Genomic DNA, 11728 nt, shown 5'->3' on the forward strand with positions numbered 1-11728 from the left:
AGCAATACGTAACTGAACGAAGTACAACAAGATAGTTAACAATTATAATAATATTGCTAGATCACTAAATGCATATTGCATATAATATACCTAAATATAATAAATTAAATGTATAAAAAGAAGGATACTAAATATAATATAGTTCAAAAATAATTAATGTATTTATGATAGTTGGATATAAAATAAGAATATATGCGTGTATCCTGAAGTTCTTTAAATAAACCAATAGGTATAAGTTTTAAAAGTAAAAATTTTAAACTGCACACACTGATGCAATTGGATTAGACAATTTGAAAATCAGTATGTAATCTATTCACGTGTTTCTGAACGCTGCCCTACCTATTTGCACAATCTAACTCTTGAATTCTAATCACGATAAATTTAGCAAATAATTTATCTTATGATGTCTGGAAAACAATAGACAATAACAAATTGATGATTATGGTTTTAAATAATATTAATAAGAAAATATTTTTTTCTCTTGTAACTTGTCAAAAAAAAAAAAAAATACGACATGAAATAAACATTTATATATAATTGCACATTCTCTGAACACATTGGTGTGAAAGCCTTTTCTTCTGACCTTTTGGTGACATTTCAATTGCTAATAAAATTAATCTTTAATGTTTTCAGTGTTATTTGAAAGGGTAGAAAATCAAAAGTTATACACAAAATATCTGTTTGAACAAGATTTTTTGTGAAAATACAATAAATAATTTGTTATTGCATACAACTTATATAGTATAAAATATTATATTAAAGTATTTATTAAATCCTTGTATAGAAATAAGAATTTAAAGTGTATTCAATATTATTTTATTGAAAAATACATAACCAACAAAATTTCATTAAAAATATAAAAATATTTTACCTAATCAATCATATTAATTAAATACCTATAATACATATACAATAGTTAATTGCATAAATGTATAACAAATCAATTAAACAAATTAACCTATTATAAACATTAGTTGAATAGAAAGATACGTTTATAATTATTATATTTTAAGTTTAATTATTAATTGATCTAATTAACCAATGTTTTACGAAACTATTTAATCCAAGCGTTAATATGAGAGGTTTAATAAAAAAAATGCACAAAACCATATAGCTTAAATTTTAATTTGACTAACTACCACTTTAATTAATACAAAAAATATAAGTAAAAGAAAACTCAAATCATAAAATTACGATTTTCTCAACATATTGTATTGCTCTATTACATGTAAACTGACTCTTTAATTAAACTAATAATTTTATCAAATTATTTGTATACATTTAATGAGCATAACAAATACTCTAAATCCCAAATTACACCTTTTATCTACGTGTATTAGCTATACAGTATTTATAAATATATTAAAATAAAACGGAATAAAGGTATACGACGAGAGAATAATATTTTGAAACAGACCCCTAAAGTCATAAATAAAAATTACGTGTCATTGTTTGAGTGTATGTGTAACTGTGTAAGTATCGATTCCTAGCGGCAATTTTCTTTATAAGAGCTCAGATAAAAACAAATATTTTCTACATGATTTATAGTTTTTACTTCCTTTCTGTTACAGAAGAAAACAATCTGTTACAGAATAATGTATTTTTCTAACCACCATGATGCCGATATAAGCGTAATGTATAATCAAAGGTTAACCTATTTATTTGAACAAATTATAAAAACATATATTTTTTTAACCACTTACCTGGAGTAAGTGAAGATCATTCGATTGCTATAGATATTTTATTTATTTATTTTTGTACTTACTGCCAATTAAAGCTCCCAGTGATTCCTTCTCGAAGTCGATCCTTAAGAGATCTTTGCCTGGAAGGTCCTGAACCACCTGTAAACGTAGCCATTCTTTGGTGTTAGATGATGATTTCAGTTGAATGAGCAGATGATATTTAAACTATAATTAAATATAAATATTTAAATTAGTGACTATTTTTCTTCAATTTAATTTATTTTCAAAATATACCAAACATTTGGATACTTTAATTAAAGATCTATTTTATTTCTTCAATAGCATGTAAATATATAAAAATTAACAAAAAGTAAATCATTTACTTAAAAAAATATTTCCTTATCTTAAAAGGTTGAAATAAATTTAAAAAAAAAAATATAAACGATTAATAGATACTACAAATTCTTAAAATTGCTTTATCATGAATAAGAAATTAAAGTTGAATATACTTTTTAAACATTTTGTGACTGCAACAATTTTCTTTGAAATAATAATATATTATATTTAACTTTAATTTAGATCATATTGTTTATACGTTATATACGAAAATGCTTACTTATAAAATTACATGTTGTTATAATATTATTATAGATTATATATTATAATTTTCTAAATATTTAATAAACAAAAAATAGATGAAAATTTAAAAAATAAACTAAACTAAATATAACTTATAAAGAAAGGAATCAACATTTTCCGGTAATAAAAAATATTATGAAAGTCGACTGTTGCTTGTAGCTAATATTCCATCTTTTTTATCGATTAGATAGATGTCAACAATCAAATTTAAACTTCTACCCTGCACCCACCAATTTCTAAGCCTGTTTACGAGCTGTCGAAAACCGACACTCTACGAGTGAAGACGGATTTCACGCAACACAAGTCGTTTGTAATGAGAAAACTTTGACAAATAGTGGATATAATATGTTTGCCAACAGATAAGAACGCATAGTATGGAGAATGATAAAGGTATTTCTGAAGAAAAAATAATATCTCAGTTGCAACTTAAATTCATTAACAATGTTTAAATTTATTCAAGCCATCGTTCACTACTTATATTCAATCCATGTTAATGTAAAGTAATTATATAATTACATAAATTAACAATTATTTAAAATACTTCATAATATTCTTATACCTATTTAGGTACATTTTTTCTATTATGATAAATTTTTGAACTCTAAACAACATAAACATATATAGTTATCACTAATACATAGTTACATTTTATACATATATATATATATATATATATTATATATGTAAGGCTAGGCAGTATTTTAGATACTAATATTTAAAAAATGTATCTAATAAATCTATTAGATTAAATATATTTTAGACTATATTTTAGAATAAATCTATATTAATTGTATCTTATAGAGTAAAGAGAGATACGTCATTTTTAAGTATCTTGTATCATATACTTAAATACTTTTTTGACTTGTATCTAGTATCTTTTTGTGGTTAAGATACAAATCACATTCAATAATATTATGTTTTATTTATTTGTGTCAACATTTTTCTAATTTTAAAAATAACAAGTTTTAAAATTTTCAATTATTAATTTGTTATGTTAAAAAATCTAACTTAGATTAAAGTAAATATAATAAATAAAAAGTAATATATCAGTGATAAGTAAGGCCCGAAACTTAATAACCTTTTTAAATAATGCACTCAAAAAAAAGTATTAAAATGACCATAAACATCAAAAATGACTTTAAAAAATTACCCTAAAAATATCAAAAATTACATAAAATTTTCAAAAATTACGTTTTTAATAATAAATCATCAAAAAAATCATCGTTTTTAAATTAAACTTTTTAATCATTCATTTCACAAATCAATAAACAAACTAAACAAAGTTAATATTTTTATACATTAAATAAGTTTTTTTTACAGATTTTAGGGTCTAAATTAAATTTAAAACGAAAATAAGAAATAATGTCAGTAATACAAAATAATAACAAAATAATAAATCGATATTTTTAGAAAAATAATTGAAGGAATAGGTTATACAACACGAGTTTTTTCAAATATTTATTTTTGTCAAAATAATATAAAATAAAAATGTAAAAGATGCAAATATATCTACAAAACTGCAAAAAATATATAAAAATCAGTAAAAAATGACAGTATAACCAAAATTTACCGAAAATGCAAAATAAAAATTGTTCCTTTGAATTTTACATAACATAAATCACATATCTATAAAAACAAGCTCCATATAAACGTATTAGAAAAAAAAATGCGAATGCGTCAAGTTCTGGGCCCTAGTGATAAGACTTCGTTGATCATACATTTTCAAACTTGTCAACCATCAAGTATATCATAATTTGCTCATTATTTGAGAATATAAAATATAAAACTAAGAATTAAGAATTTAATATTTTTAATATATTTAATTAAAACCAATTTAGATTAGGTTAATATCTTATATTTTAAATGTATCTCAGATACTGGTATCTAGAATCTTAAAAAAATTATATTTTTGTATCTTGTATTTATTTACAAATAAATTATAAATATATCTTGTATTAAAATACTTTTTTGGGGCATTTTACCCAAACCTGTTCAAATATACTTTTTAATAATCTAAAATATTTTAAAAATTCTTAAAATAATCATAGTTTTAAAATTAAATAACTATAGAAAATTCAAAATATCATCATAACTATATCATTTCTTAAAAATCTATACACGAAAATAAATCCCTTAAATTTTATAAAACCTGAAAACAATTAATACAATAATTATCGAAGCTATCAAGGGTCTCTTAAAACAAAACCGTAGAATTTAAGCTCACTATTTAACAATAAAGCCCTCCTTAACAACTTACATACAAGAAAATTAAGTACCTACAGATACTTATTCAACAATTGATGAAAATATGATCCAACGAAATTTAAATCAATACATTTTATCCATTGTAGTTTTACAAATTAGCAATATTTTATATTTCCCATGTAGGTATGTATGACTTTCTACAATTGTCAATATTATTTAATTACAAAAGTTTTATGCTCTAATAATTTATTTTATAAAACATTTTGGATATAATAGCTAATATAATTTATAAATATCTAGTGAATTTATACAAAAAATAATTATATCATGTTACTACCTATTATTAACTATTTTAATAATTGTATTACTTGACTCAATCACCAATCACACAAAAAAAATATTTGGATTTACGAAAAAATAATCCATAAGTACTTATCATTAGACTTCCAAAAGTTATGTTACACATGCTCAATTCTCAATAGTATAATAAAAATAATTCTCCTAATCTTCCAAATCCATTACAATATTTTTAGAAAAATTATTTGGTAAATAGTTTACAGAAGAAAAGAACGTTATCGTTTGAAAAACAGAAGTATTTAACCTCACAGAATGCTTCTTAAGTAAAACAAAAACCTCAAGAATGTGAAAATATTATTTTTAAGTATATTTAAAAATTCTAAAAATCAAATTTTGAATGACTAAATTATTGTCAATAATAATTATTATTATTATATTTATTTTTTTTTTTTTAAATAAAAATAAGTGAAAATACTTGGTGAATCACGCTCCATAGAATATCACAGATTGTAGAGTAGTAGGTAGTAGATACTAGACTGACTAGAGCACCTTCATAGCATACCAAGTAATCAAAATTGTACTTCTTTTAATAGCCTAAATGAATCGTGCATCATCAGCAATTTCATGATTTTATCCTAGAACTGGTGTTTTGAAATTTTGAATTATGTTCAATAATTATGAAAAAGACGGAAATATAAAAACAAAATTTTTGTAAAAAGCTTTTATAGAGGTTGTAAATCCCAGATTATGAGCCAAAAACTAAAATTTAAGAAATTAGAAAGGCTTTAAAAAATAATTATGCATTATTTTTAAGTACCTATATGCATATTATATAACTATGTAATTTTCATTTTATATTTAATAGGTAGTCATTATCTATATTATGTTATTTACTGAGATTAGTAAATTAGTTTAAGTTTTATTTGTTTTAAGTGTACATAGAATAATGTACAATAATATTACTCATATATCAACTAAGTATTTAAAAATAATTTCCTAAAATGTTGTGATGTCTACCCTGTGTGGATGTATTAAAAACACACCTGCAAGTAAACAGTATTATTTAATATGTGCAAATACGACATACAAATGACTATAAGCGGTTATTTAAATATTATTAAAACTATCTTTCGGCAGTGATACAAGTGTAATAAACACCCCAAGTCGATTTTTAATTTTCATATTTTTTTTAACCGATAATGTATTAATTTTAAATTTTGAACCAAACCATTTTCCATATTCAATCATGTTTACTTTCATGTCGTTTACTGTAAATACTTTGAAAAAACTCTACTTCACATGAACTGCAAGGAGTATAAATAGGTATAATAGATTATGTTCCTATATTGCTTTAAGCTACCTTAGTTACCACCCCTAACACGTCAAACAATCAATTTTTATTTTTATTATTTATACATCAATCAAATGTAAATATTAATAAAATGTATTAGTGGAATAATTAAGGAATTTATTCAACCTAGTATTAATTAGTTTATTATTAGATATTAGGTTTTTAGAATATTATATTATATAATCTTATAATAATTTCAGAAAAAATACCACTGGTTATTAATTTATGGATAAATGTAGTATACTTACGACACTTACGTATTTTAAAACTACAAGTATACCTTAATTATGTAATTATTTCATTCAAAATGTAATCTAATATATCATATTATTATTATTATTATTATTAATAGTAGTAGTAGTAGTAGTAGTAGTAGTAGTAGTAGTTAATAATTTATATTATTTATTAAAATATACTATTAACTAATAAAAAGAACTGATTTTCATTGTTCGTTATGAAAATGATTTAATTAAAAATTAGTATCAAGATTAAAAGCTTAAATTTAAATAAATAAATAATTATAATATTTTAAATTCAATTTAACGAATAATATTCTTAGTTTTCAACGTGTGCAATGTAAACAGGGAAGGATATTCTTTAATCTAGAGGTATGGACAGAAACAGATAAAACGCCTGACACTATCACCACTACTAATAATATAGCTGGTTCGTTTTCGTTAGTTAATTATCTTCTAGTACAAAAAGTTTTTGGTAAGTTGTTTCTGCTTTTTTAATTAATATTTAAATGAGCCTGTTCTGGTTGAACGTTTTCTGTTTAGTCTATTGTAGCAGATAGTAATCGTAAAGTCAATAATCTCAATAACAGCTAGACCATATTTTAAAATGTATAAGTATTTAAGTCCATAAATTTAAATAAAATGCCATTTTTTAAATATATATAATACATTTTTTACCTTATTCTTAATCATTACGTTTTTTTGTCATAAGCATTTTTCGTAAATAATACATTATATTACATTATAAGATCAAACTATGGTATTTGGTAAAATTAGTTCACCTTACCATCTTACTAATATAAAAATAGTATAATTCTAATTTAAAAATCCTATCACTTACCATAACCTACCAATTATTGTTAATGACGAGACCATCTCAAGACCTACTATACAGAAAAATAATTTACTGTTTTTAGTATAAATACTATAAATAGTTAATATAATATATAAACATTAGTACCTATACTAAATACATAGATGTATTTTAAATATTCAGCTATTTTATATTAATAATTTATGATATAATATAGTACAAGTAGATAATATAATCAAGTTATTCTAATTGTCTTTAAACCTTCCTTAAAAAATGTTATGAGAAAAAATATATTTTATTGTTTTTAAGAAATATATTAAATATTTAGATTTGGCTAGTACTTAATTTTAATTCTTTGAAATGTTACGTATAATTTATTAATTTTCATTTTAAACTTCAGTAAATTTACTCTATTTACTTTATAGTAATTTACTCCTTTGTCTAAACTTATAACTCATTAACTAGTCATCCAAATTTCGATTTTTATGTATTGAAATACTCCAAAACTATTCTACTTCATAATATGGACTTAAAAATATATGTTTTCATTCAAAAAAGTAAAAACTTAAAAAATATTACGATAAAAAATAAAGAGATTTTTTTATGTTGGTTTATTTCAAGTGGAAATTATAAAAAAAAAAAATTTCAAAAACGTTAATATATTTTGAAATAATGAGCAATGACGGCGTGAGGGGGGCAATAAGGGCAGTTGCCCCGAGCTCTGCACTTTAAAATTTTAATCTAGGCCCCGCTGGTAGTAGTTCAAAAACCCTACACTATATGTAATGATTTATTTTTCCTAGGGCCGGGCCCCGCAAACACTATAGGGCCGTCACTGATAATGAGTGTTATTCGATAAAACAATCGCCTAGTATTATACGTTCATATTTATTATTTATTGATCGCAAAAAATTTGTTGATTTCGTAATAAAAACTATTATTACAGAATCTATTTTAGATTTTTAGATTCTGACCGGAGTGAGGTATGTATTGATTTTACAATAATGTGTGTGTGTGTATGTTTTTGTTTAGTGTATGTTTACATAATAACTAATAAGTAATTAATAAAATACTTCCATTTTCAACTTTAAGGATTATTTTGAATAGTTAATTGGATCTAGTTTATACTTGAGAAAGAAAATGTTTTTTATAATCAGAGAAAACAAAAAACAAAAATTTATGAAAAACAAAATATTTTACGCAAAACTAATTTTTAACAAAATTTGTTTTGTTTTTTTTTTTTTTGGTATAACTTAACAACGAAAAACTATAGATACTTAAAATTTTCACCAAAACTTTATATAATCATATAATCATTTTATATTTATAACAAAATTGTTTGACTATTTTTAAACAATTAATAGACATAAGGAATTTTCAATAAATTTTTATTTTTTTTATAAATGTCGATTAAATATTATTCAAAAGGTAAAAATGTTTGAAATTTAAATAGAAAGCTCCTTGTAAGTTATTCATTTCTCAATTAAAAATATCTAAAATCTATAAAAACAATATTTATTTTTTTTAAGCATTTAAAATTAGAATTTTGACACAATTCATAATAATCGCGAAAATTAGTAAATTATTTTTCAGTTAGAAATTCATAAAAAATTTAATTATTATACTCAAAATTTTAAAATTGAATACAAGATTCCTCATAAGTTTTTCAACCTATGTATGAAAAAAATTCTACCGGAAAACCAAATTAATTTTTATGAGCATTTCAACTTCATATTTTTACAGCATTCGATATTCACCCAAAAAATAGTTATAAACAATTTCTAATATTTTATTACATTTATAAAAAAAAAAAAAAAAAAATAAGAATAAATTCTTGAAATTTTTTCTTTTTACAGTATCATTTTCATTATATGATACATTTTTTTAAGTTTTTAACTCTTTTTGATCTATTTTTAAGCATAATAATTTTTTTATTTTTTTTTTATGTTTTTTCGATGAATGTTGATAAAAAATTATTCACCGGATCAAAATTCTTGAATATCTAATACAAGATTTCACAAAAACTGTTTTTATATCTGTATAAAGATATTAAAAATATATGGATAGGTAAAATGTTTTCAAATGCATTTAAAATTAAAATTTTTCAAAAAAAAATCAAACTAATTCGTAATTAGGAATTTATAATAAATGCAGTATTTTAAGAAAAAAATATATCAAATAACTGTAATACTAAAAGTAAAATAAATTACTTTAATAGTTATGTATATAAAAAAAAAAAAACATACCATGAAATATACTTAATGATATAGGAATCTCCTCTCCAATCAAAATTGTTTTTCATATAGGTACAATAAAATATTATTGAATTCAAATTTAATACAACCTTAATAGTGACCCACTCAACACTTAATGTACAGCTAAACGATACCCACTTACCCACCTTTTTAATGATTAAATTACCGTTTACTGCAAAATTTGTATTTTCTTAGTCCTGCATTTACATTAAATTTTAGTTTATAGCTTTTGTAGTTTATTTGCTCTAATTTTATATTAGTTATATCTTATAGGTCCTTATTTTTTTGTGTGTAAAAATTAACTAATATAGCTCCTATTAAATTTTCTAAATCTTAAAAACACTCATCATTTACCATATACTCTTATCAGTTTTTTCTTTTGGTATGATTACAATAATAAATATTATATTAAACCATAATATTATCAACAAATTATAACTTAATACCCATCACTAATTTCATGAATGTATTTTATAAATACTCTACTAGAAAATTTAAATGATATTAACAACATTTATCTCGTTTATTCATTCATATTATTATAAAATAATAGATAAGTATAATAATTAATGCTTAGCTATAAAAAAGGTTAAGTTAATTATATTATTTTTAAATTTAATATTTACAAACATTCAAAATATATTTCATAATACACTATTTGTAGATTATCTATACCAAATTTAAACTAAATGAAACAAGTTTTTTTTTTAAAGAATGCTAAACAATATATTATATTGTATAATATTATATTATATTATATTTCTGAAGAATGTATGGCATATTTAAAAACTCATTCCATTAAATTTCGTATTTAAAATTAAATTTAAATACAATAAGTTATATACATCCATTAATTTCAACAGAATAGAAAAATAATATATTATCAAAAAACACGATTTTAGCTTTGAGTATAGTTAAATTAAAACGTATATAAGTTATAAGCACTTTAAATATTAACATGTATACTAAATATAATAATATATTTGTGGTTTTGAGTACTTATTAATATAACAGTTTAAAACTAAATGTGTTATAAACTAATAAATTATAGTTATTCACTAATCCGTTCAAAAGAAAAAAATTAATATCTTACATTCTTTAAATACTGTGTATGTGTGTGCATACATTAACGTTTTCATTCAACTAAAAAAATATATTAATACTCTCGAATATAAATAAGCATTTACCTAACTACTTATCAAGTTAAAATATTATATTTTTAAAAAATAAGTTACATTTTAATTTAAATCATAAGGTAATTAAGTACAATCTCATAAGAAATTTATTAGAGTAGCAACAACATAATTTAAATTAATATATATATATTTTTTTTTTTTTTTTTAAAGCAATGACCAAATCTTATTTAATAGTAATTTAAATACCTATCGTTTATTTTTGAAATATTTATAAAAATAATAAAATAAAATACAACTCTTCTTAACCCTAGATCATAAGACTATCACTGAATTTTATAAAACTAAAAAAAAATTTTTTTCAAAAAAACTAAACCTAACTTTAGTTTCGACGTTTAAACCTAAAATAATGATACACAAGATAATATCATTATATCTAAATTTTTATATCAACAGCGAAGACAAACACTCCAAGACAATCAAATATCATTTTAATTTATAAAAAAAAAAGTCAGACATTAAATCAAATCTATTCTAAAAAATTTCATTTCCCACTGATTAATATAAAAATGTTAAGCAAAAGTTTGTTTTTTAAATGACTTTTCACATCAAAGTACTATAGTACCTGATTTAGTCTTACGAATCATGTCCCGTCGTGCTGGTGTACGGCGGAGTCGGCGTGACGTTCACGATTCGGTGTCCGGATGGAAACTGCGGCGGCCCTTTCAGGAAGGGGAGACGTGCTGGAAAAATCGGGACACGAAGGGGTAACAACTTTTGTATCCGGTGGTGACCGGGTTTCCCGCACGTAGCGCCCCCGTAGTACGCCCGCTATACACTCTCACCGACATTTTGTTTCCCTTCATCCTCTCTATTAAATGTTGTGCTCTATTGTACGAGATGGACGGTATAATGTATATATTATATTATATACCTACATTTTATATGTATATATACATGCAACTTACAAATTATCTTAAAGCGTTTGTCCCGTTTGTAACTTGATAACCTACTAATTAATATAATCAAAATATGATTTAGAGAGTTATGGTTTTAAAACGTAATATTCATACTATATAATATGTAATTCTATTAGGTACATTGATTATTTTTTTT

The 11728-nt window shown here is 22.3% G+C and overlaps 1 protein-coding gene across 1 annotated transcript in view; it reads right to left on the minus strand.

The window, feature by feature from the left end:
• The window catches only part of LOC112594679 (oxidation resistance protein 1), a 170084-nt gene extending 158768 nt beyond the window's left edge, over nucleotides 1-11316 (minus strand). Inside the window, exons 1-2 of the mRNA XM_025339613.1 lie at nucleotides 11238-11316; nucleotides 1766-1907 (exon numbers count right to left, since the gene is read on the minus strand). Of these exons, the coding sequence (XP_025195398.1) occupies nucleotides 1766-1857 (92 nt within the window). The 5' untranslated portion in view covers nucleotides 1858-1907; nucleotides 11238-11316. The remainder of the gene's footprint in view (nucleotides 1-1765; nucleotides 1908-11237) is intronic.
• Between the last annotated feature and the right edge of the window lie 412 nt (nucleotides 11317-11728).

This window comes from Melanaphis sacchari, unplaced genomic scaffold, assembly GCF_002803265.2.
Source record: "Melanaphis sacchari strain LSU unplaced genomic scaffold, SCAv2.0 Contig23_pilon_pilon, whole genome shotgun sequence".
Classification (NCBI taxonomy): Eukaryota; Metazoa; Arthropoda; class Insecta; order Hemiptera; family Aphididae; genus Melanaphis; species Melanaphis sacchari.